This window comes from Corvus moneduloides, chromosome 3, assembly GCF_009650955.1.
Source record: "Corvus moneduloides isolate bCorMon1 chromosome 3, bCorMon1.pri, whole genome shotgun sequence".
NCBI lineage: Eukaryota > Metazoa > Chordata > Aves > Passeriformes > Corvidae > Corvus > Corvus moneduloides.
Genome location: NC_045478.1, coordinates 83,608,719 through 83,636,421, shown reverse-complemented (window position 1 = coordinate 83,636,421; position 27,703 = coordinate 83,608,719). Strand labels below are relative to the sequence as shown.

The window sequence follows — 27,703 nt, the reverse complement described above, 5'->3', positions numbered from 1 at the left end:
GAAATCTCTAATCAGTCAAAACACCCATTATCATCTCTATGACTGTATAAGTGAATAAAATCTGAATAGGGATATTTGTAGCAAACCTACTGTTTTCATTTGAACTGCATTTTCATATAGATTATAACGATTACTGAGTCTTTCCTATAATCACCTTCTTAGGACAGAGCTACAGGAAATCTTTCAACAGATTGAAAACTACATAAAGCTAGCATAGTTTCAGATTCTATTATATTTACATTTAGACTAGTTCTAATTTGTAAAATGTAGACTGACTGTCTGAGACCTCAGACTATATTTGCAATTTGCACCCATATAATGAAAAATGCACAGTTAGAAGCAAACAAAAAAAAGTATTCCAACTGTGTTCACTTTAAGGACTTTGCTTGATTCAACATAGTAGGAGGAAAAACATCTGAAGTATAAATGCAGAATGCTCAAACTAGCGAAAATTTTCAAAATCTAAGTTTAAGAAAAGTGTGGAGGTTGCACTTCTGCACCCAAAAAAAAGAAATTACTTATAAGATCCCATTCACTTCACAAAAATACAACTGGTGTGTTCTGCCTTTAAACTTTTGTTCTTTAACCACTTTTCTTTGCCTGCAAAGATTTTACAGAGCACACAGTTTTCCTCGCCAGACCCATGTGTGTGGATGCACACATTTATAAAACTTTTCTACCTGTTCTAGATGATACCTAGTCTTTATGATGCCTATCTAATTTATAAATAACTATATAAATAAAAATATATAAATAAACATGAAAATGTTCATTTAAGAGGTAGATTCATCTAAACTGACTGTGCTATGTTGTAGTGAGAAAAATTGACACTTTCATGGTTTGATTCAATTCATCCTAAAGTAGATATAAAAAGATATAAACATGCCAGATAAATTGTGTCTAAAAGGGTCTGTTTCTCTCTATTGTGGGGATTTAGAACCACAAGGTGTGGTAGAAATACCTGCTTTGCAAACCTCTAAAATTAGGGAAGATGAACCCCACTTGGTGGTGCCATGCACAGGAACTCATGACAAAGAGCTGCAGAATTCTGAAGTATGCATAACAATAAGAAACAGAATAAACCTGAAAAACACACAACAAACCAACCACAATTCTTTTTCTTGAGACTCAAATATGACTTGCAGAATGCCTATGGATCTCAGATAATTAATGTATATGGAATACACAGCTATTTAGAAAAAATAAATGGACTTGTCACTGTTACAAGAACTAAAAATTTAGGAAGAGTTGAAATTTGGCTGAAGAGAGTGTAATGCCCAAGAGGTGGAGTATCAGAAGTTACTTGATAAAGACAACGGGGCACATATCTTTTTAATGCCTTTTCAGTGAAAAATGTTGTGTGAGAAAAAACAACCAGGAGATGTCTATGAATTAAAAAAATGCAAAAAGCACAGCACTTGATCTATCTTAAATTCCTGGAATTCAGGAAATTAGTATATTAGGCTTTCTCTTCCAATCATTACCATGAAAGAATCATCTGTTCCACTTTTCTGAGCCGCAGTATCATTTACCTTCACTTTCTTTTATATTTCACCCAAATCCTTCATTATCTTGTTACCCATCTAACATCTGCAATTACCTTTTCCCTGTCTCATTCCCTTTCCTGACCTCTATATAAGCTTCACCTTTCTCTTACTTCTCACAATATATCTTTCTCTCCTTCATCTTGCTTTCTGATTTTCAGACAAAGGAGCAAAATTCAACATTAATGTTCGTATTAACAATAAGGGGTAAAAGAATCAGAGAAAAAAACCCAATTGTGATGATTCTGTCAGACAGCAAAACATGGAATAAAAAAAGAAAAAAAAAAAAAGAAACCCCAGAAATTTCATGAAACTGCTGAAAGCTTGGCAATAAATACATGGGAGAAAAACAGTGATACAACAACAAAGTGTTCAAGACTTAAGAATATCAAAAAATCTCCAATAAAATATACTTCTTGTGCATGAGGAAACCACTATGCACCAACCATAATATTCCCCACAAAGCTCCACCCTGAGCTGCTTTTTACACCATTGAAGGGACCGAGTGTGACCTGTGGTGATGACAGCTGGCTAGGACTGCTTTATTTGCAGCTGAAGGCAGCGACTTCTGAGTTTAAGCCTAAGCACATCAAGGGATGCTCCAGTAGTCTGTGCATGGGTGGCACAGATCATGCAGTCTAGGTTTCAGGATGAGCAGCAGATCCAGCTGAACACAGTGTCAGCAAATAAACTAAGAAATGTTTAAAAATTAAACCAGTGGTCATCAAGAAAGTCCATAAGGACAAGGCTAATGCCAGGTCAGGCCAGAAAAACAAGAATATACAAGATATACATCCAGACACAGCATACTTAAAAACATAGCCCAGGGATGAAACAAAGGTAAGGACCTGAACTTAAATGTAACTCGTGGGCCAGTGGGCCCACTGAGGATGTGTGAGGTGAAAACCTCTGACAAGGCTTCTGGCAGCTCTTTCTCACACAGCTCTTTTGATAAAAGTGTGACCCAAGGTTACACAACTGCCCCTTTCACAGCTGGCTAAACGCCCAAGGAGGGAGGGAGGGAGGTTGAAGAAGTCAAAATCATGGCTACTCCTACTGCATTGCTTCTCTGTATTAGCTCCCTAATTACTTCCAGGGTCCCAAAACCCCAGCTGTGCTCAATTTATGTTGTCCAGATATAGGTAATCTAACATATCGATAGTAATTACAACTATGAAAGGCTGGAAACCAGCAGCAACAGTATTGCTGTTAGCTTTGTTACAGCAGGTCTGTCACCCTAATACAAAACATTCTGAAAAAGTTTGTTTTTCAGAGCACCCAAGGAATACATAATGAGGTAACAAGGCTTATAGAAGATAATTGATTTATTCAAGGTACTTAAACTTTATCCTTAGAAGTGGTCAAGGCCTTCTTGGATGGGGCTTTGACCAAACTGGTCTGGTGGGAGGTGTCGCTGCCCATGGAAGGGGATTGGAACTAGATGATCTCTAAGGTCCCTTCCAACCCAAATAACTCTATGATTCTATGATTTAAAAAAAACCAAAAAACCTTTCTCATCAGTTTTTTAACAGAAATTATATTGTTACTGAACGAAAAGCAAAATTCTGTTGTGTTCAAATACATAGTTAAAATACAGGAAATAAAGTTCAGGAATAAATGATCAGTTTTCTCAGTACAGCCCCAAAAGAAAATTGTTCCAAGACTTGAGTATTCACCATCAGAAAAAGAAAAATGAACGGTGAAGTGACAAAGTTTGCTGGTGATACGATATTTTTCAGGATAGTAAAAATTAAAGCCAACCGGAAAAAACACATTGAAGACTGCAGGATGCTGAGTGACTAACAGTAAAATGAAAACTTAAATTCATTGTAGATAAATGTGAGGTGATGTACATAGGAAAAATAATTTTACCCATACAGTGATGGTCTTGACTAGTTATTACCACACAAAAATAGGATCTTGGGGCTATAATAGCTAGTTCTATGAAAATGTCAGCTCAATGCTCAGTAGCAATCAAAAAAGTAAATTGAATGCTAGGAATTATTAAGAGAGGAATCAAGAAGGAAAAAAACCCAGCCAAACAAAAACCAACCAAACAAAAAAACCCCACCCTAGAAAACAGTGTTGTACAAAAGCTATAAAAGTCCACGATGTGCTCCATTTTCAGTAGCATGTGCAATTCTCTTTTCTCTGCATTCATCAATTCCACAGATACATCTTTCACAGGACTGTCCATTAGTGTACTAAATAACTTGCTAGTGCTTTTATTCTAACATTTCAGTGTGTCACAAAATATTGCACAATAATAGTGTACCACAGAAATTGTTTTTTCAAATGACCTGTGGTACTTCTTTTCATTTTCAATGCCATGCATGTCAGGTTCCTCACTCTGAAGCTCCCACAGAACTAGAATTTTAATGACAATTTACTTTTCTTAGAAATGAGAGATGGAAATGGCTCAGGAAAGATGTATCTATAACTCAGTTGATACAATGTTTTTCAATACAGACAGAAAATACCAGTACTTTTAAAATTGAACTATTTAGTTTCTGAAATGTTCTATTTAATGACATGACTAACTCATTATTTCAGTAAAAGCAATATTTTGAGGAAGATCCTTAGCTGGTTTTGAAAGTGAAAACATATATATTGACAATCTATCTCTTAAAGGCTTGTCCAGAAAAATGGAAAAGATTGTGTGAAAATGGCACTTTACCATGCTCCGTTATCTCAACATAATGGCATGATCATTGCGTCATTTTTACATAATGCAATGCCAGGACTATATTGTAAAGAGTAGAAATGCATTTTTAAGAAAAAGCTCAGCTTAGAATTTCACATATTCTGCTCACATATGCTCTAAACTGGAACGTATTATATGCCGCAGCACCTTTTTCCATTTAGAAGACGGTTTTCAAAATACAAACCTAAGTCAAAAGGTTTCTTTATCTCTTTAAAACATTGAGCAAAAGGATTTGGGAAGAAGGGATACAGTTTTTCCAGGCTATTAAAACCAGCCTAGGTATTTAAGCAGTGGGCAGTAAACAGCAGCTCTTTATAGCAATTCAGCTGTGACACATGCTAAAAGCTAACTTCCTTCTGGGGAGGAAGGAAAACACAGAACAAAGTATTTCAGGAAAAGAAGGAAAGACAGACAAAGAGAAAGACAGAGTGCACTCTAAGCTCAGAGCTTGAACCTCAAAGCTCCTCTGGCTCTGCATTACTAACAGAATTCCCCATCCACAGATTAGCTGAAAGGCAGTGAGATTCATCGCATTAAAGTTAAATGTGCAGAAAATGGAATCATAGTAATCCTCACTGACATGTTTACATGTACAGTCTGCTGAGCATCTACGTCTGTTATTTGATAAGAAACATGGAAATAATAGTCTCAGACTTTGAAACAGCGATACCAACTAATCCTATCCTTGCAACTCTTACAGTTGGCTCAACAGATCTAAAAATTCCTCACAGAGAAGTGATGGTACCTATGATCTAGTGATCCCCCTTGCTATGCCAAGACACATAATTCTACATAGGAAAGCTGGGATCTTCAGCTCCTGACCTTTCCACACTGCACTTTGGGGAGATCCTTTGGGGCAGGTTCAGCCAGATAAACCTGTTGGCTTGATCATCTTCATAAACAACAGAAAAACACACTTTATTATCCACAAGGAATCAAATGGCTTCTCTATTAGAATAAATGAATCCAAAGTTTAAATACTCAAAATAACTCAAGATGGAGTTTCTAAGCAGATATCTGTCACTATAACTCTTAATTACCCCTTTTTCCCTTAATGCAAACCTATGATGAAGTGAGAATGCAGTATTTTGTAGGCCCTGTAAGCCTTCTCATAAGAGATATTATCAATATGCATACGGTTCATTGACCAATATGTTCTCTGATTTATCAATTATTAGATATTTTTTATACTATATGTACAGTGTCTTCAAATGTGACATCAGTATTAAATGTTCATTGCACTTTGGAGACTAGATTGCATAGTAATTCTCTGCTCAAGATTAATTTAAACCAGGTCCTGCTATCATTCTTCAACCTGTCAGTTTAGGAAACCACCCTCTGCCCCATGTTTGCATTCCTACCACACGACTGTAGAGCCTCCACTCCCCACCACGCTATGTACAGCAGAGAGCTTTAGCAGCTACTTGTTACCCTACTCCCAATTAGTGTGACACCAAACCAGAGGCTGCCAGCTGAGCTCTCAGCTGTTCCCTGGGTTGCCACACCAATCAATTAAGCAAATTGATTTTTAGAATGGCTTTGTTGAAGTTAAACAGAAATGTTTAAAGACTATTTTGTACATTCAACTTGAGATGTACTTTGTACCTCTAAATCTCTACAGAAGCCTGTTACTCTTCTGACATCTCACATAAACCTAAGAAAGCTGTTTGGTTTTTTTTCTTTTTGTACAATACTTTACACAGATTGACAAAGTTATGTGCTAGAGGGGTTCTCCTTTCTAGTGTTGAATTCCCGACTCACACTATGAAGTAGAAGACATTCCTGCAGACTCTAAACAGACAAGATTTCATTCCAAAGCCTCTCTGCTTCCTTCATCAGTAAGCATTTCATCTCTAGTTGAATCCCTTGAAGGATTACAATAATCTAGGAAACAAACAAGATATTATATCTACATTTCTGGTATCTAATGCAGATTCCTGTTCTACTATGTATCTGTGCAGGAGCTAATCAACCCTGCAGTTCTGCCATATTTATAGTACATTTATAAGCCATTTAGCCAGAGAAAGAAACTCAAGAGGGAGGTACAGGAGAATAGGGATAGTAAAATGAAATATGGAAGAGATAGTGCAGAAAAGCAGAACATTAGCTAATTTTAGATATGGCAATGTTTCATAAAGATGTTTTATTTATCTACATATTGCTGGTCAAACACAGATCTTTGTGCCTGGATAGCAGATATAAAATGTGTTTGTTCACATTTATACCACTAGATTTAGTGTACCTGAAAAATTCCTATTACAGATTAGGAGACAAAATGTTGAGGACTGGTAAGATTTGTTTGAAACAGATTTTTTCATCTCCATCCTGAATACTTCACAATGGCTAGAGTCATAAGATATTGATCAAGATGAGTCAAATATTAGCTCAGCTACGGCCATTGTTATGTTCCTAACAAGTTAAAAATTACTGTGAACAATGGTATGGCATTTAGGAACCAGGATAAGATGATCTATAGCTATTCACCACATTCTGGGTATCAAGATAGAAAAAAATGCAATATCCATAACCACTAATCTGCATCAAATTGGGAATTTAGATCTTAACCTTCCACAGTTGAAGACAGTGGAGATTTTGCTACTTATTTCATTATTATTAGCATAAACACAACATTCTTTTGAAGAGAACTAAAATTTGCTTGGGAAAAGTCCCTGATAATGTTAATCATGACCTTCACCTGGCCATATCTCCAGCACAGGCCTCATTTAAAACACTACTGATGTTTGATTCAGCTACTCCAAAAAAATACTAGTGGAGACTAATTACTAGGGAAGAGTTACAGTAGATAAAAATTCAGTTGCCAAGTGATACACCTTTAAATCAGAAACCAGCTGTTGCCAGCTAGAGTTTTCTTTCAGTAATATATGCCAAGTATTTATTGTGTGACAAAGCTAAAAAGCAAACTGTCCTGAACAAAAGGAGGAGCTGCGGCTCCTGGTGCTTTAGTTGCTCAAGTGAACTTTTGATCTCTTTTACGATTTTGGTTAAACCACCTTCATAGCAAAAAAGGCAATAAAATAGTGCTAGCCAGCACTGAAAACCAGGATGCCAGGGCTTACTATAAAATCCTTGACAAGTTATGCAGCGTTGCAGGAAGCTGAACATCAATGAGTACAGTATATGGTGAACAGGCTCAACTTGGAGCATGATGTCCTTCTGTTCCCCCACGCTGCACCTGAAGACTCCAACTTGATATCTATATGTTTCTTTTTCTCTGTTCCTGTCTTTTGACAGGTAAATGTCAAGACCCACAGAACTGACTGCTGCACCAGCAGGGCATCATGGAAGCTGGAAAGAGACTGATGGTGTTCAGCAAACATGTTGGCTTTCAAGGACCCCTGGGGCACTTCGCTCCAGGATGCAGCTGCCACCTTTGATATTTCAATCTGTGCTTTGCTGAGTGGGAGGATAGTTAAAATAACTACATATATATATCTCTACCACATGGGCTTGCATTTGAAGTGGAAACGTAGTTGTAGATACTCTACTCCAGAAATGCAGAAAACATGACATGTAGATAGACTGTCAAAACTAAATCTGAAGAATTCATCTGCAAATACCAGTTATGGCAGTAGTTGATTGTAACCGCTAATATATTAATAATATATAACTGAAAATATATTATATATTCAGAGAATCTGTCATGTTCTCAAGACCTAAGGCTGAATACTCACGGAGATGCCAACAGTACAGATAGGCTTGTAAGATACAGTTTCAGGAGTATCAGTGCATATAAAGATTAATCTTTTTCTGAACTAGCATTTGAAAATGGTATTTTGAATCTTAAGATTAATAACTGAATAGGAACTTCCAGATCCTGGATACCTCACTAATAAAACTGTGATCCTGAGACAGCAGTTGCACAAAAAATTGGTGCCACAGCACATGTAATCCAGCTCAGAAATATTCCAGACAGTTTCACTTGCAGGCCACTGTAGGATCCTGTCTCATACGTGAAAGGCAGATCAAGGAAAATATTTTCTTGGTTTATTTTCCTTTCAGTTTGATACAATGTGATCACAAATTCTGTAACCTATCTAGGCCAAACTTTCTGACGCTGCCAACAGATCCCATAGAACACCAACATTTCAGAAATTTGTAGAAAATATTTATCAATTACAATGATAAATGTTACTATATATGCATCTTCTCTTCTGTTCCAACTTAATAAAATCTTCATTGCTGGGCATGATGTAGGCAGTGTTGTTTCATGATCAACATGTAAGGAGGAACAAGGTTTACACAAAAGGTTCAATGTACCTCAGAGTAGGAGGACAGAAACCCTGCACTGAAGGGTATTTGGAAATCCACATAAAGCTGATAGAGAATCTCAGCTTCTATGATTAGATAGTCTCTAAAAGAAAGAAAGACGCAAACAAACACAAAGACAAAAAACCAGAGGCACAAAGAATTAATAAAACCAACTGAAATCCCAGCTGTCAGTTCTGTGAAGAGAAGTGTGAATGAACATGAAGGTCACTACCTTGGCACCGCTAACAATGGTCACTCATGTAGTGGTGAAAATGTGAAATTTTCACCAAAATAAAGCTGATGGTAAAATCCTAACGACTTTTGGCACAGCAATGCAGAAGCATGCACTGACTTCAGTTCTGCTTTTCTGTGAATATGAATTAGAACTTCTGAATTAACTGTCCATTTTCCTATAGTGACCACTTAAAAAAAACCCCAAAAAACCAAACAAAAACCAAAACCAGAGAATCTGTCTTCCCCTGCCAAATACAATGATCTTTTTCTTTCACAGAAGCTCAAATTTAGTCCCACTGAAATTACTTGTATTTATAAGGAGAAAGCAGAGTGTGTTTTGCAAAGCTATTTTTTTACCTTCTATCAACATAATTTCTTAATCTCTTCCACAAAATTACTTTCTGTAGACCAAACATTTTTAATAGATCTGTTCTCCCAATGTCCTTGCTGTGTGCACAGAGCTCCCAATGACATTAATGAATGTTGAGCACATGACTTGAGCACAGACTATGATTCCTGTCATTTCGAGTGCTAAGAGCTCATAACAGAGACCATGTAGCGCAAGCATTAAGCTGCACAGTGGCAGCAACTACTGTTTTTTTAATGAACTTTAGGCATTCTTAGAATGCCATGGGATAAAGCCCTGGAGGAAAGAGTGAAACAAGAAAAATGGTTAATATTCAAGGATCACCTCTTCCAAGATTAGAAGTGATGAATCCTAACACAGAGGAAGTCAGGAGGCTTGCATGGATGAATACAGGATGAATACAGAACTCTTGGACAAACTGAAACACAAAACGGAAGCCTACAGAGGGTGGAAGCAAGGACAGGTAGCCTTGGAGGAATACACAGAGGTTGTCCAAGCAGCCAGGGATCAGGTCAGGACAGCTAAAGTCCTGATAGAATCAACTGTGTTCAGGAAACCAAAGACAACAAGAAAGAACCTATACATAGGTCTGTGATAAAAGGAAGGCTAGGGAAAATGTGGGCCTGCTCAAAAAAGAAATGGGAGAACTGGTTACCCAGGACATGGAGAAGACTGAGGCACTCAGCAACTTTTTTATCTCAGTCTTTACTAGCAAGTGCTCCGGCCAAACCACCCAAGTGGTAGAAGGCAAAGGCACAGATAGGTAGAATGAAGAAACATCCAGGTGGAGCCCAATGACAAGTGGTGTTCCTCAGGGGTCACCTTTGTCGGCGACATGGACAATGGTGCAGTGCTCTGGTGCAGTTGAGACCCTGAAGGGAAGGGATGCCATCCAGAGGGACTTAAGAGATGGGTCTACACAAACTTCATGAATTTCAACAAGGCCAAGTGTGAAGTCCTGCATGTGGGTCAGGTCTGTCCCAAGCACAAGTACAGGCTGGGCATGGGTTGAGAATGCGTTGAGAACAGGTGTGAGGAGAAGGACTTGGGGCCTTGGTGGATGAGAAGATGACATGCAGTGTGTGCCCACAGCCCAGAAAGCCAATTGTATCCTGGGCTGCATCAAGAGAACCATGTCTTGCAGGGCAAGGGAGGTGATCCTCCGCCCGTACTTTCATAAGACCCCACCCAGAGTCATGTATCCAGTTCTGGGGTCCCCAACAGAAGGATGTGGATGTGTTGGAGTGCATCCAGAGGTCTGGAGCACCTCTCCTATAAAGACAAGCTGAGAGAGTTTAGGTTGCTCTGCCCAGAGACAGGAAGGCTCTGGGAGCCCTTATAGAAGCACTCCCATACCTAAAGAGGACGGCAAGAAAGCTGGCGAGTGAGTTTTTACAAGGGCACGCAGTGATAGAACAAAGGAGAATGGCTTTAAAATAACAGAGGGTAGATTTAGATAGGATATAAGACAGAAAATCTTTACTATAAGGGTGGTGAGGCACTGGAACAGGTTGCCCAGAGAAGCTGTGGATGCCCCAACCCTGGCAGGTTGGATTGGGCTTTCAGCAACTTGCTCTAGTGAAAGGTGCCCTTGCCCATGGCAGAGGGGTTGAAACTAGATGAGCTTTAAGGTCCCTCCCAACTCAAACCATTCTATGCTTTTATGATTCTTACTTGTGCTTCATAATTGTCTCTTCCTGTCAAAAAGACATCACCCTAAAACTCTATTATCATGTTTTTACACGTAAGAGATGTTTCCTTAGTGTTACTTTCCTATTTTTCCTAGTAGCATCAGTAATAAATTCATGTCAGCAGTTATTCTAGAAAACATAAAATGCATAGTTTTGTTTAATCAGTACAGAATATTTTCCACCTACATATACCACCTCCAACTGGTGGTACAGAGAGGCAAGTGATGCACTTGCAGAATAAAGTCCATCTGCATTGTCCCCCATAAACAATCAAAATTCATTGCAAGAACAATGCTCCACTCCACCCCTTGACACAGGGCATTCAGCAAATGCTACTGTTCAATTAACATGGAAGGCCTTTAAAAACAATAAGGCAATTAGACACGTTCATGAGGGGTAATTATGTCATGCAAAGATAAGCATTCCCTGTTGCAGTGGGGATACTGCAACATGCATATACCAAACCAGGAGTCCCGTGGAAAGGAAACATCTTTGGACAGACAGATTCTTGATAGCTGTTTCAGAGATGTTTATTTCTCCAGCCGCATGGCCGGGGCTCTGCTGAGGAACTGTTCCAGTCACGGGACCAAGGGTCCTTCTGCCCGCGCAGGGAACACAAACCAACCAATGGGAACGAGGCTGAGCAGGGGCAGGGAAACCCCGTGTCTGTGCCCTCAGGGCCCCTCTCCCAGGGCTACATGGCAGGGGAGGGACCCCAACAATTCCCGGAAGAACTTTAGCCTCTATCAGAAAAGAATATTTTTTACATTTTTCCTCTCAAATTAATTTCACAGACATGCAAGGTGTGATGGTAAAATGTGGGAAAATGGCACCATTCTCATCAGTGTTAAAAGCATAGGATATGAATGAGGTCTCCAGCATGGCACTGGCTGCAATAAATTATCAAGTGTGCGTTCTGTTTTCTGAAATGGGCTCAATTTATCATTTTATTGAAAAGGTTCCATTATGCTAATGTCTTATAAAATCACTTTGTGCTGTTGCTAGAAGGTGAAGAAGGGATATCAATTTTTATATATAGAACTTGGAAGTATTGCAGCAGTGAATTGTCAAGGGTTAACAACCCTAACAGGTGGTAAAATATACATAAGAGAAAACTTCCAAGGACTTAGTAATGACATTTTCATAACCCTACTGGAAGCAAAATAGTTTTCTTAAGCTCAACTCTCTTAAAAGAAATGTTGACAGAATTAGCAACAGTTAATTGCTGGGCTAAAACTCTCCCTCTGTTCTCCAGTTAACCCTTGAATTGACGCTGGAGACTGTTTTTTCCAATGAAGACCAGATTAGAAAATGCCATTACCATTCTTGTCAACTTGCCCAAATAACAGACATGAAGAATAATCGGACAGGGGTACATGGGTGATTATTTGAAAAGGGGAATACTCCTTCTCTAAATGAAACTTTCTATAATAACATTTTTCTTCTTTTGAACTATTGTATACACAACAGGAAAGTATTAGAAGAAGAGAAATAGTTTTAGATAGACAATATGTTTGATCTCGCATAATAGCAGTTCTGTGGTTTTGTGATTTGTATCCAAAACCCCTCTTTTTTGCTGTGCATCAAAAAAAAAATAGAATACTGTTTCAGAAACATTATCCCATTTTTAACAGGAAGCATTTTCCTAGGGGCATGCCTTCCCTACCTCTGAACATAGTCATAGAGCATAATCCATGAAAGTACAACATCAAGAAGGATAATTTAATATATACTGACATTAACAAGCTGCCCAGGGAAGGAGTTGAATCACCACTCCTGGAGGTATTTGAAGTTCAGATCTGGCACTTAAGGACATAGTTTAGAGGTGGACTTGGCAGTGATGTGTTAACCTTTGGACTCAATGACCTTAAGGTCTCTTCCAACCTAAACAATTCCATGATTCTATGATTGCAATATATTTTAGCAGTCGAAAACAAGTGGAGCTAGAGCACTCTAACCACTCTCTCATTGGATCATCAATAAACACCCTTCTGGATCTCACAGGTTCAAACATGTATTACAGCTCAAAAACTTCTGTCATGCAACATTTACCAAACAGCTTGGGAACTTAAAATTTTTGAAAAATTCTCATTCAGTACCTAGGAAATATTTAGTGCAATTGAGGTAAAATTAAATCCAATGTCTCTTTACACTATGAAAATGTTGTTGTCATACTCGTCTATTAATACACACAGATTTTTAGACCTGAGATGAACATACTTAAAAGATGGTTACTTCTGAAAAACATGTTCTAACATTGTGAAATAGGCATGATGTGTAAGCATTTTGCATTAAGTATGTGAGCAGCGTGACTACCAAACGAACAAAGAAGTGTGTAGTTACACACATCTTTTTCTCAGGAGGCATCCATGTGACAAAAAGTTGTAAAACAAAACAAAACAAAACAAAATGCATGAGGGACTGCAAACGGGCAGAACATCTTCCAAGTATGGAATACCCATGAAAGGTAGCTGGCAAAACAAAAAACAATGGAAGCAGTGAAGAGCACAAAGGAGATTCAGGACAGGGACAAGTTAAAAAAAAAAATCAAATAAGAAAGGGAAAAATGTAGAGGAAGGAAGACAAGTACTTCAGTTCCAGTTTCTCTTCTAAAAGAGCTCTCAGGCCTGATGAACTCAATTTTTGTGACTACAACACATCAGTGCAATGAAAATGGCATCAGGTTATGGTACTGTACATTGACAACAAATTTAAGATAAAAGGTCTAACAGTGAAAGTCTAACAGTTTAATGTATGTCATGAATGCACAGTGATAACGATTAAAAATGTGCAGGACCTAACCACTAGCACAGAGACAGCTGTCCATGCAGAAATTTTGTAAAGATTTGTTTGAACTTTAAAACAGAATTGTACATACAGTAAATTTACACAGTGTGTAATGAAGACAAATGCAGCCTTGCTTTCCAGAAATTATTTGCCAGAATCAAGACTAGTATATTATTTCTGAGTTGGTACTTTATTCTGCATTTCTAAAAAAGGTAAGTTAATACTTTCCCTTTTCTGAGTGTAGATTGATCCTCAAATTAGTTTTGCATTTAATATTTAAAAGTTTGTAAAATAATGTATTATCAAAAATCTGAATCAAATACAGGCTAGATCACAATGTGCTGCATGATGAATTTTCATTTAAATTAAAAGTCATTTAATCCTAATACAAAAGTAAACTGTCATGGCACCAAGTCCAAAAATAAATAGTAACCTTACTAGTTACTTGATATGTCTACTGAGAGAATACATTGGTTGCATATTAAGTAAATTACTACTTTTTCTTGTAGAGCAATATGAATCTTATTCAAATAGATATCTGTGAAAGAGGACCATCATAAGAATCATGTAACCACCAGGAAATGCTGACTAGTATTTCAAGAAATTCAAGAAAGGTCAGCGTAAGCACTCTGAAAAATTGCTTTTAGAACAAATTTTTGATAATTCTAGGAAAAAGGACCTAATTATTAAATGTAAATTTCACAGAACACTGATTTTCCATCCCCAAACTACTCATTTACAATACCATGGATCTAAGGTATATTTTTTATAATTAATCAACAAATGATTTGTACAGATGCCAAAGGAAAAAAACTTTATACTTATTAGTTTCTTTTGAAAAAAAAATGCAGTTAAACGACACAAGAAAAATTTAGAAATCCTTTATTCTCTTTTAAGGTAATAGTAAATTCTTATATATTTGGATTTGTAACACAGAAAAGCAATAATAGGTCATGGGAAAATAAGTTCATTTTTGTCTCAGTTTTGTCTGGTGCAGTTGCTGAAAGCTTACAGAACTTCATGCTTCTGAGTGACAATAAAAATATTCTTTCTACACTGGAAGCCATTTTGAATGGATGAGTGCTCATGTTTTGATGGAATTCTCAAAAATGGGTAAGAAATAGCTGCAGTTGTTCTCAACTTGGTACTGGGTAGTAGTACTCAGCCGAACACCACGTACAAATGGGGTGGCAGATGTACACCATAACACTGACCAACCTGGATCTAATTTGAGATTATAAATGCTATGAAACTATGAAATAATTGTATAATACTTCAGGACTTTAGACTACTCATTTTACGTCAAACAGATCTGACATAAAAATTCTTATGCTTTTAGGCTTTTTGAGTAAAAGAATTATAATAAAGTGTAATATCAATTACAGGGCACAGGAATTTTTAACACACAATCATCAGAATACGATCCAAAAACTATTTGTACAATGTCAGCAATTTCCCTGGTTAAATTGATGTGGGGTTTTTTTTTATTCATCAGGGCTTGTCTCAGAAGTATGCACAGTTCTGACTATCCACACCTTAAATTGTGGCTTTCCCTTCTAAGTGTTTTTTACTGTCTCTTTCATGTATCAGACTCTTACATGGAATGGGAACCAGTTCATCTCTTTATGCACCACTAACAATACCGAGGTTTTATATATGTATATAAAATTAGTATTATGCATAAATATATTAGTATTGTGTATAAATACTAATTTGAGGGTCAATCTACACCCAGTTTCATCTGCCTCAACTGATACTTGTATTATTTGGAAAGACAAGAAGTTTTAACATATATTAACTTTTCGTTAAGCATTTCCTAACTAGATGGAAAACGATCAATCCCTCTTTTTGCTAGAATTTACAGCTTGGCACACCTAAGTCAGTATATACCAGTACTTTATTTACTCTTCTGTGAAAAAAACATAGAAAGATAAGGAAACAGAGGTGCCTTGCATGCAAGCATTTGTAAAAGACTACGTAAAGAACATCAGAACTTTTTTTGTAACTGACCAGATGAACATTGATTTAAAAGTTGAAAATAGAAAACCTAAGTAATGATGACCACATCTAGTTGATTCACAGAAAATAATAAATCAGCTGATAATGAATTAAACTGGGAATTATGTAAGTAACAACATTCACGTCATCTTACACAAAAGAGATTCTGTTGAACTAACTTTTTTATTTCATATTACAGATTTGCTTGACATTAGTAATACATTTAAAAAAGGGAGGGAATGGGATTCTGCAGTCTGACTTCCTGCCTAGGAAAAATATAGTTCCCCCTATTGAACAAAGGGGTGGAGCTGAACAGCCAAAAGGACAAGTTTTCATACTGAGAACCAAACAAGGAAAGAAGTTAAAAGGCCTTTAAAAAGTACTTAATATTAACATCCTTCCACAAGGAACTATCAGTCATTAGAGCGGTTCTTCTTTTTTTTGTCTTCTTATGATAAAAAGCCTTTATAACTTAATCACAGATAAAACTAATCCACATATTTTATCAGTACATTTTTTTCCTCAGTTTTCATTCTGCCATGAAAATACTTGCTGCAATAGAAGACACCTATCAGTTTGTACTTGGCTTCACAGAGTTCATAGTCTGTGGACAACCACGTCACACAACACATTTTGAAAGTCCTTACACATGTATAAGCTATTCTGTAAAGTCAAGCACAGATATTAAATCCCTGTACGTATCATGTACAGCAGTGAAAAAATAAATATGTGGTAATGTTTAAAAGCTCACACTTCTGCCTTGCTTCTCAGAGCAAGTCCAGGCTGACACCCTGTCCCTAGTTTACCAGATTTAAATCAGCATGCCCCTCTTATCTCATTACTCATTCAGATTGGGAGATGTGGATCATTAAGCTGGGTACTAATTTGCTCCTAAACTGCACTCATTCATCATTAGTTGGCAGTGAGAGGTTGACCAAGTCAGTTGTGTAATACTTCTGTGACCCTCCCAAGGATTGTATATTTTCTGCATGAGCTACTTAATAAATTCTCTAGAAGTTATTTTAATAGTTTTAGTAGCCATTTTGTTAAGCATGATGATTTCTGTGGTCAGGTTAGTCATAGAGGTATCTCTGTCACATTCACAATTTATCTTCTGTACTCTGGATAGACACGTTTAGTATTACCTTCTGTACTGTGCAAAAAGGGTATTTGTATACTGTTCTTTCTAAAAAGACATCTCTGATGGACTATTTTGATAAATCACAACAGAATCTGGTATTGCACAGAATGATGTATCTTCCCTGGGGCAACACAAGTCTGTAAAGTCTGTAAAGAGAAGGCTTCTCCGAGAAGATTCATGTAATTGCTAAGAGATTCTTATATTTGCTTCTGACTTGAGCTTCTCTGTCATGAACTATTTTAAATATTATAGCAGAACCCATTTTGCAGTAACTTATGCCTCAGATTATTTTTCACAAAGAAGATATTCTTAGTAATCATTTGGTGGATGAAGAACTACTAATGTCCATAGTATGAATCATCACCATCATGTGTTGTGCCAGCAAAGATTTAATAAATCTTAAATCTATTGTAAATATTTTTTTATAAAACGTAGGGGTATGAAAACATCACAACAGATTGGGAATTAAACATATTTGCAAGGCATAAGCTGCCAAAAATTCTAGTTAAGGAAACTTCTATAATGGAAATTTTACAGACACTATTTTTTGCCTTCTCATAGACCTCTGGGGGTTTTGCCATCTTATAATAATTTGTAAAAATAGTAGCATAATACAAGTTAGAGACAGGAACTACACAAGAAATCACTCATTTTATCCACAAAGCAAAATAATTTTGCTAGAAGACACATCAGATGCTTACCACCTCTTAATATTGCTGTATTTTTTGTTTAGTAAGTAAAATAAACCATATATTTTAAGGGCTTTTTCCCTGCGGTGTGGAATTAGAACTGTTTGCCCTAAGAAAGAAAAATACACGTTTAGAAATGTATATTGAAAGGTACTAAGTCACTGAATTACCTGATTTTTCAGAGGAAAGGGAAACTATGTTTTTTCCAGGATCCAGAATAACTGCCAGCCCTGCAGAGACTGATGGGAGGATGCTGCTACTGAGATCTATGCGAGTTAGACTCTCAGGTTCTCTTTTCAAGGCTTTCAGAACACCTCCAACACAGTTATCTTCTGTCTCCTCCTTGTTCTGACTGTTTTTCTGTGGATTCTGAACAATATGAACAATGCTCTGCTGGGCCAGGTCACAGTTCTGCAACACAAAACCAAAATCCCAATAAATAATTAATTGTGACATAATGGACAAAATCCTTCTATCTCCAATTTGTTATTTGTTAAATGGTCTCCAAACCATTTTGTGGAGAATTTCAGTGTGCAGTAATGGAGTGTAAAGCAAAGTGACAAGTGTAAATTGCTGGAATTAGGATTACTTGCATTGCCAATCGGGTCACAACACTTACAAGTTCTAAACACTTGACAAAGAAATAGTGGACCAGAGCCAAAAGCTCTAAGTAAGTCAGGTTTATTGGCACAAAGTAAAAAATCTCCAGAGGGAGCACTACTAAATCAAGCACTAAGACTATTCAAAACTCAAGAGGCACTTGCACAGATAATGCTAAAACACACTCTTCATGTAGCAATTCAGGGTCAAACTTGATGATCACAGAGAGTTCATGAACAAGGTACTCCAAAATATTTTTATAATCAGAAACAGGAAAGATGATGCTACTGATGAAGACTGATACTTATTTCTTCTCTGTAATGCAATTTTCAGTCTAAATCTGCTTTGAGATGTAGACTCAGTATGAGTTTCCCATTCTTTCTAAAAATGACATTTAACTGTTGACTTTAGATTTAGAGAAAGCCTGTGGAAGACCTCATGACTGTTGTGGTCTTTCATGATAAAACGAAAGAACTGTTAGCCATTTTAGCCCAAAATTAGACCATTTGATGGTCTCACATATACAGAAGCTCCTCCTCCTTTTCAGTCCTCATCAGAGGCGATTCTTAGACAGTCTTTCCGGATCTTGTGTCTTAGAAAATGGCAGGGTAAATAAGGATCTTATGAGAGGTTTAACAATGATAAATCAGGATGTCTTTCACAACTTGTTCATCATTTTCACAATACAGAACAGAAAATCAAAATATTACCTCATAACTAGAAATTACAGAGATTTTAGAAGACATATCATCATTATAGGGGTTTCAAGAAAGACTTGCATGGATCTTTCCACAACACACCTTGCAAGAAAAATTGTTCTTTATTAGGTGATACCTTCTGGAAACCCACACCTAATTCTCCAGTATCATGAATGAACCACACACAAACATCAGCCTACATAGAAAGTAGTTAGTCTGTCAAGAAATTATTTTTCTAACTGCAACATCATTAGGTTGGCCATCTCTGCTGTGAAATGTCAAGACAGACTGTTGAATCCATTTGGGAGAAACAGAAAGAGTTCTGAAGCATTTGTCTCTGTATCTAAACAATATTTAAAATTTGTATTTTGTATATGCAATTTTTACATGCACTTTTAATTGCAAAAGATTCCTCCACAGATATTTTAGTGCTCTTTATACCCTCATTCTCCCACTCTCTCTTCTACCACTTTTTCTATTATGGTCTTTTTTCTGTTGAGTGTTTTTTCTTCATTCTCTTACATTATTTCTCAGTACTTCTCCCTCCACACTTTCTTTCTTATGCAATGCAATTTAAAGGACAAGAATCTGGCATTCATTTTTTTTTAATTGAATTTTTAATAACACACTGTCTCCTTAGTGAAGCAGTAATCAGCCAGCAGAGATTTGTCAGAGCAAGGACACTGCAGTCGTAATAGTCAATCAAAGCAGTTATTTCAACCTTAAAATATTATGTTGACATTAAAGGTCTTCTTTTTTTTTTTTATACAACTTGTTGCCCCAGCATTTTAACAAAATCCATTTAAATAGCTCAAAAATTCCATTCATTAACACAATATCCAAAACATGTCTGTCACTCTAAAACTTCTCCAACTAAGAATACTGCATAACATTAAAGAATTTAATAATCTAAAAGAAATTAATAATGAAATTAATAACTAGGCAAATGAAGAGCTCAAAAGTGATTTGCTCAGTTAGAGTGAGAGTTTAAAAAGAGAAATAGGTATATATGTAAAAACTCACAACCTTGGAAACCCCTAATAAACTGCCAATCAATCATATCCTTTTTTAATGATCATCTCTTCTGGCAGTTTTGCTTGCTTAACCAGAGCCTGTTCTGCCTTTCATTTTTTTCTCACCATCTACTGTCCTTCTCTATTTGTTTTTTTTTAAAGCTTGGATCAGCTCCTGATTCAGTTCACTGCCTGATGCTGTGCTACAATCACATTGAGGACATAGTGCATATGAGGGAATAAGGACGGAAAGAGCTGCTTAAACAAAACAAAATTCCCCCACAAACCTTTTCAACCACTCTTGCTTGATCTTGGCTGCTGTGCACGTTTATATGCCTAGTTATACCAATTGATCTTTTAAAAGTACAGGTCCTTTTCCAGTTCTTTTTGCAAGCTGGAAGCTATGGGGTTAGCTTAGAAACAAAGGGAGGGCTGACAAAAAAGAACTCCATCTTACCTACTATTCTCTCTTCAGCAATATCAACAATTACATACTTCAGAAAAAGTTGTGAAATGTGCACTTTGGGCAATTCCATAGATTGCCTCAGCTGGTTAGAGCATGGTGCTAATAATGCCAAGGTTGTGGGTTTGATCCCTGCATGGGCCATTCTCTGCAGAGTTGGACTCTGATCTTTGTGGGTCTCCTCCAACTCAGAATATTCTGTGATTCTGTATATGACCATAGCAATAGTTTATTTTGGTATTTCACTTAATAAAAATTTAAAAGGACAGATGGACATGCATCTTAGCTTTCTTCCATCTCTTTATCTAAAACAAAAACAAACTCTGAAAGATTGAACATCACTACTGATGATAACAGTATCGATAACAGTCTCAGGAAAGCTTAATTAGCAGATCTCAGGATAACTTTTCAAAGAGAGCAGGTAGGAGAAAGAAACAACATCCTTTGATTTGTACCTTGTATAGATTTCATATGGAAGTCACTGAGCAATAACAAACATGGAATCCCAAAGCACCAGCTTTTTAACATTTTTCTGACCACATTTGAATTGAATTTGGCTTGTGTTTAAAGGAGGAAACTAATCCTCAACCTTTGTAAGAAAAGTGATAAAACAGTACAAGAAGAAAATAAAAAAGAGTTGTGATCATATCTTAATTGTGGAGAGATCTGGATGGGAATATCACCAAGCATTTCCCAGAACTTGGGTGATTAATGCTTTATAGCAAATTACATTTCATGGACAATAGATGGGCTAAGTCTGCAGCTTTTTCTTTGAGAAAAGAGGTAGAATTCTAACTATTTCTTTGAGTGCTTGGGTTTTGCCTTAGGTTACTATTGTAAGATACAACTGTTTATGTCAATGTCACTTTTATTTTCTTCATGTATTTGTTTTACGCCTCAAGAAACATTCTTTTGAGAATATCTATTATTAATGATTCTAGAGATATTGTCTGTCTTATGTGTTGATCCAAATTAATGCCTGTGTTCCATATTCCAACGGGAAATACTGCAAGTGTATGTAAAGTAGATTATGAAGTATCTTCCTTCACTAGAGCAAAGGGAACTGAGAAGATCCAAAAATTATAAAACCCAGTAATAAGGACTAGTTCTTTAGAGAAAATGGGTTTTGGCCAACTTGGGAAAATGAATTCATAGCAGAGGAAATGAAAATAAAAATTTTTTTCATTCAAGCCTTTTTTCTTTTTTTCCTGATTTCTCAAGTTGAATTTCACAAGGTTGAATCAGCACATCCTGAATGAACAACAAAATATCCTTTGGTGCTGAGAGCTGTGGGCTAACTAGAAGGTCAGCTGGGAAGACTAAAATAAATTATGAAGAAGGAAAAGATGATTGTGTTTAAGTTACTCTGAAATCCTCTTGTTAGGCTCTGGGGAGACCTCATTGCAGCCTTTCAGTACCTGAAGGAACTTTTTACATGGGCAGCTAGTGACAGGCCAACGGGAACACTTTTAAACAAAAAGATTAGATGTCAGGAAAAAATTCATTACTGAAAGGGTGGTGAGGCACTGGCACAGGTTGCCCAGAGAAGCTGTGGATGCCCCATCCCTGGAAGTGTTCAAGGCCAGGCTGGATGGGGCCACCTCATCTAGCGGGTGGCATCCCTGTCCATAGTGAGGGGGTGGGAACTAGATAATCTTTATTGTCTCTTCCAACCCAAACCATTCAGTGGTTCTGACAGGTTTCTGTTTGAGATTTTCTTGACAACACATTTATAAATTTCCATTTCCTGCTAACCATGAGTTGGGAGTTTTGAGGTGTTGAGGTATTTTCTTATTGCATATCAATCACAAAGAGCAATTCTTCACACTCCCCTACATATGATTCAGTTTGAACTTCCAAATTTATGTTAGCTGGAGACTCACACCTTTACTCCGCTGGGGCCTCTTGTGGATACAATAACAGCGGAATTGTCTAACTGCTGTGTATTTAGATCAAGCAGATAATAGACCACCTGATGCCATTCCCTAAGAGATTCACACAAGCCCAATTCTCAATAAAAGGTATTTTCTATGAATGATCAACAGAAACCAAAAAGTTGGCTTTCCAATTTGTTTTCTTTTTCCTTAACTGTGCTGCATTTCAGCATCAGATGGAAAAATAAAGGGGACACTTTTGTTTCATTAATTTGAAGAGTGAATTAAATAAAACTGTTTTCCAGAAAGTGCATAGCACAGCATATCTCTTCGAACCAATAGGACCCATGTAAAAGTGCAGATGACACACCAATTTTATGGGGAAAATATTTTTTCATGGATAATGTAGAGACATTAGAGATGACCTTCTAAACAGGCAAATAAACATATTAAGTTCCCAGAAGAGAGAGGAAAAAAAAGCTCACCAAGTCTTACTCTACTGTTGCTGTAACCCTTTCACAAGATCAGAGTCCAGGTCTCAAAAGCAGCAGAAACAGAAAGGAAATCAAGGGGAAGTGCAATGGTGTTTCATCCCCTGATCACAGTGAATGCAAAAAAGCAAGAAGAAGAAAGCAACAGCATGATAGTACACTTTATTACATAGGAAGCTAAAGCTGGTTTATTAATGAAAGTAGAGACTACCTAAAATAAAAAAATACAGAGATAGTAATATTCTGTTGAACCATGTTGGTTTAAGAAATCAGAAGCAAGATTTGCCAGAAGACTTAACCTCTTTTATTTGAGCAGCTAATATAGAAAGAAAAATCAGCTTCTGGGCTCAGAGAATCTTATGCAGGTCATAGCAAGGAGAAACCTGAAGGGAAAATTAAGCACTGTTAAAATAATGAAGCAAATCAGCACTCTGATCTGATATCACCATCCATTTTTCTGAATACTGTCTGCTCAGTGGCAGTGAACTAAATATTGCACCACATGGGGCAAGGGAAAAAAGCCAGTGCACCATCAGGCCTAAATTACATGGACCACTTAGCAGTTAAATTCCAGCAACCAGAAACTACTTGCTATTTTATGATGCTATGGAATACATCTATATTTGATTTCAGTTCACCTTTTCAACATTTTCAGAGTTATACATTACTGTTCTCATTTAGAATTCAGAATATTGTAGGTGCTAAGCAACACCTAGAAATAGAAGGAAAAGTAGATGTGTTATTGAAAGCACCACACATTCAAAGAAATGTGATGAAAAGGCAGAAAACCCTTCACTTAGCAGAATATTTGTACCCTAATTTTTATAAACTTTTCCTATTCAGTTCTTATAGTAGTTTAACTACTGGCACTGCCGAAGAAATAGAAAAAGGAACAATATAAAAAATGTGATATGAAAAAGGATTCATTGCCTTCTATGTCCAAAACCTAGTATCATTTTAAGGACTACTATTAGAGTCAAGTCCTTTTTCACACGGAGTCACCTGGAAAACACAAGAGGTAATGAGTACAAGTAAATCCTGGGGAGACTCCAGTTGGAACACAGGAAGAAAATTTTTCACAATGAGAACAGTCATTGGAATAATCTCCCCAGCGTATTGGAGAATTTCACAACATTGGACACTTTTAAGAACATCCTGCTGGGCCATCTTGTCTAGACCATGTTTTTGCTGAGAACGATTGGACCAGATGATCCTTGAGGTCCCTTCCAAACTGATAGCAGACAAATGAAGTTTAGTGGGAGCCAGGAAAGGCTCCTGAGTAACAAGTCAGGGCCACTCTATATAACCTCCCTTTGATAAACATTCATGTTCTACCAAGTTGTCACAATCCTGATTATGTTTGCCAATTGGGAATTCAGGATTACAGCAACCAGTAAGCATAGCAGTCATACTGATATATATTGCTATATATTTTCTCTTCCTGTAACACTGAACTTTCTGAAGACGCCTATAAAGACTCTGTCCCATAGGTAAGTGCCAGGTGAGAGGAATAAACTCCATCTACAATTTGTAAGGAAGGATAACCCTAAAATTCCTGAGATATTTGCCTAAAACCATAAATCTTACTGTTGCTTTGAATTTCCATGTGGAACATGCTTGCTACTTAGCTTCTAACAAGTACTTTTTATGTAATGCTACACAAAAAGAGTTAACTCAGACACATTCAAATTTAGATTCTATTATTTTTTAGCAAAGAGAACAGTGGATGTTGAACAAGAGGAAATAAGTACATACTGTGTGATTTACTACAGTTCCTTCAGCCAATGGTCCCTCTGTGTAGCAAGAAGCCCAGACTAGCATTTACAAAAATAAAATCCCCTGATTTACAGCCAAACACAATAGTTCATGTATTACAAAGGTTCTGCTCTGAATGATACTCTTTAAAGAGAAGTAAAAGACTTAGGATTTTATACTGACTAGTCCCTTAATGAGTTAATAATTTGCTGGAAATGGAAATGTATTCCAACTAAGTCAGAATTCCCCCTCTTCCTGCACTTAAAAATCACTTCACGCTTCATTTCCATCTTTTTCACATTACAACACAAAAATTTAACGTTAATTTCTAGCTCAGTGGAGGGAATGCAGAGTTAATGCTCAGTTAGGAATTTTGCAGGGTTATTACTTTTTGTACACAATCTAAGACCTTAGCAATGCTATATACATATTTCTAAATGGCATTACTAGTAAAACGACACCATTAATATGATAACTTTTCTTGAATGTAGATCTTTTAGCACAAATTCCCGAAAGATATATTAACCCTTATAACAAATAAAAATGTTTTATTGGCAGCACGAGACAGTTTGCGACATAAAAATACCTGCTTAGATTATTGTTATTCCCTTCAAAACTCTGCATAACAATCTGCAAAAGACACAGAAGGCAGCAGAACTTTTTAATATTATGTTTACAAAGCTATTTGTATCTCCACAGTGACATTAAGAACATATCGTACAGATATAAAACGGAAGAGAAATAGTCAAATGAACACTAAATTCATAGAAAACTTTTCTCAGTAAATGAACAACCTTTTCCTTCTTGTAATTTCATATATTTTGCACAAAAAAACAACCTATAAACCTGCCATTTATTAAAATGCCTGTATAGAAAGCAACAGGACAATGAAAAGCTTATAATGCTACATTAAAAAAGAATTTAAGTTCTCATGACCATTTGCTTGCCTCCTAAACACAGTTGAGTGCACCTCATTGTTATTCCATCTTCCACACTGAACTACCTGATAGAATTTATACTCTCTAAACATGTTATCTCCAGCAGTAAACATAAAAAAGAAAGCTTATTATTTACCAGGTATGGATTGTATTTTCCATTGCTCTAATTTCTTCTCAAGCCACAATGAAACAGAACAAGTAACAAGTGTATTCTGTAAAATGCTTGAATGAATTACATTTGGGCACATTTTGGTCTGGGTTAAATGGTAATAAAAGGTACTGTGCTCAGAAAAGGTCTAATAAGCGAGCACTGCTCACAGTCTGCAGAGTGCAGCATGCCCTCAGGACTGTGGACTGTATGTTATTTGACTAATGTAAGATCTAATTTTTATTTCCTCTTCCCTTAAATTCTTCTTTGGGAAGATTTATCTCAGCACGGCAGACACTGCCAATCTGCTCACACTTCTCTGTCTTCACTTAAGGCATACATTAAGCATTAGTGAGTATGTGAGGAACAGGCATAAAAGTGGCCTCACACTGACACCTAATAAGTGTCAGAACATTACTGAGACATAAATTCTATTTGAAAAACTGGAGAGTCACTTACTAGGCAGAACTCTGAAAATATTTTAAAGACTTCAGTAGTCTCTCATGCTGATGGGGCACTATGGTGGCAGCTACAGAGCTGCAGAAAGGAATTTGGAAAATTCCCTTCTCCAAAGATCTCTGAAAGAATTCCTATGTATAGTAAATACTCCACTGTAGAAAGCAAATTTTTCCTGTGAATTTATTGTCTACTGCATCAAAAGTTTAATAGCTATAAATATTTATTCCAATTACTTCAACTAGTCATTCACAGATGCCTTTTTCATGCTTTATGGCCAGCACCTGGTATACATCCCCACCAAAAAGCACTTTGGTCTTCTACTTGTCCCAGTTCATGCATCTATATATCAGTTTGAGCAGCTGCTATGAGAACAGCTGTAAATAAAACCTAGTGAGCACCCTATGTGGCCCTACCTGGGAACTTAACTCCCTAGTATCAATATGGACAAGAGATCAAATCTTTTCCAGAGCTTTCCCGGATTTTACCTGAAGACTTGCTCTTAAACTAGCAGTTTCCGTGACGGGTAAAAATGGTCTTAGATTTGATGTTTGGGCTATGCCTACCAAAATATCCCAGCAGGATAATGCTGGAAAATCTATGCAGTGCAATATTATGCAGCACACCTACATATCCAATTGGACTTTAAGGTAGAAGAAGCTGCTTTGCCAGAGGTATAGCCAGGTATGTTACAAAAGAGACAGTTTATAGATTCTTCCAATCCCTAATGGGAGATCCATGCCATATCAGAAAACACTCTTACAATTAATCCCTATGCCCAGTACATGTGGGCATAGTTTGTCACCTCATTTATTCCCACCCCATATGAAATCATGTCTTATTTTAAAAGGGAGAACACTCATGTTGTGGTTTGACCCAGCTGAACACCCACAGCCACTCCCTCAATTCTCTTGCACCCACCCTACCCCTCAATGGTGTGGGGGAGAGAATTGGGAAAAAAAGTAAAATTTGTGGCTTGAGATAAAGACAGTTTACTAGGACAGAAAAGAAAGGGGAAAAAACCCCAAAAACAGTAAGTCAAGGGATACACAACACAACTGCTCACCACCCACCAACGGATGCAGCTCAGCTCCTGAGCAGCAGCCCTTGGCCGGCTTTCCCCGTTGTTCATATACTGATAGACATAAGAGGCCATATAGTGGGGAATATCCCTTTGGTCAGTTGGGGTCAGCTCTCCTGGTTGCATCTCTTCACTTCTTCTGCCCCCACAGCCTGCTTGCTGCTGGGGTGGGGTGAGAAGCTTTAAAGCCCTTGCCTCTGCATAAACACTGCTTAGTAAGAACTAAAATATCAGTGTGTTAACGTTATTCTCATCCTAAATCCAAAACACAGCACTGTACCAGCTACTGGGAAGAAAATTAACTCTATTCTGGCTGAAACCACAATATCACGCTAATACAAACAAGGTGAATGCTATGAAAATACAAGATAAATAATTAAAAATTGATATTCATATGAAAAGATCTTTTTCATGCCTTTAAGTAATGTGTTATTTTTCAAAAAAATGTCTAGCATAAATGGAAATCATGACTATAAATAAATCCAGACCAATTCTGCTAAAAAATGAATGTATATATGAAACATGCCATTATAAAAGGGAGGTGAGAACACCTTGTTGAGTTACAGATGAAAGATGTTTTTGAACATCATAACAAGAGAATTATGACCCATAAAAAAGATAAAGAAAACTGCTTTAACTTTTACCCATAGCTGGGAAAAAATGTTCAGTTTCCCCCAAGGCAATTCAATTCTAAGATAGAAATCTTCAGTGATACAGCATCAAACTACGATAGAGAGGTTCAGTACTTGCATTTAGTTAGAA

At 36.9% G+C, this 27,703-nt stretch overlaps 1 protein-coding gene across 2 annotated transcripts in view; it reads right to left on the bottom strand.

Annotated features, from left to right (window-relative positions):
- PRKN (parkin RBR E3 ubiquitin protein ligase) overlaps positions 1 to 27,703 on the bottom strand; it is a 711,187-nt gene that overhangs the window by 470,200 nt on the left and 213,284 nt on the right. For both annotated transcript variants that reach the window (XM_032102474.1, XM_032102475.1), the window contains exon 3: positions 17,595 to 17,835. In XM_032102474.1, the coding sequence (XP_031958365.1) occupies positions 17,595 to 17,835 (241 nt within the window). The remainder of the gene's footprint in view (positions 1 to 17,594; positions 17,836 to 27,703) is intronic.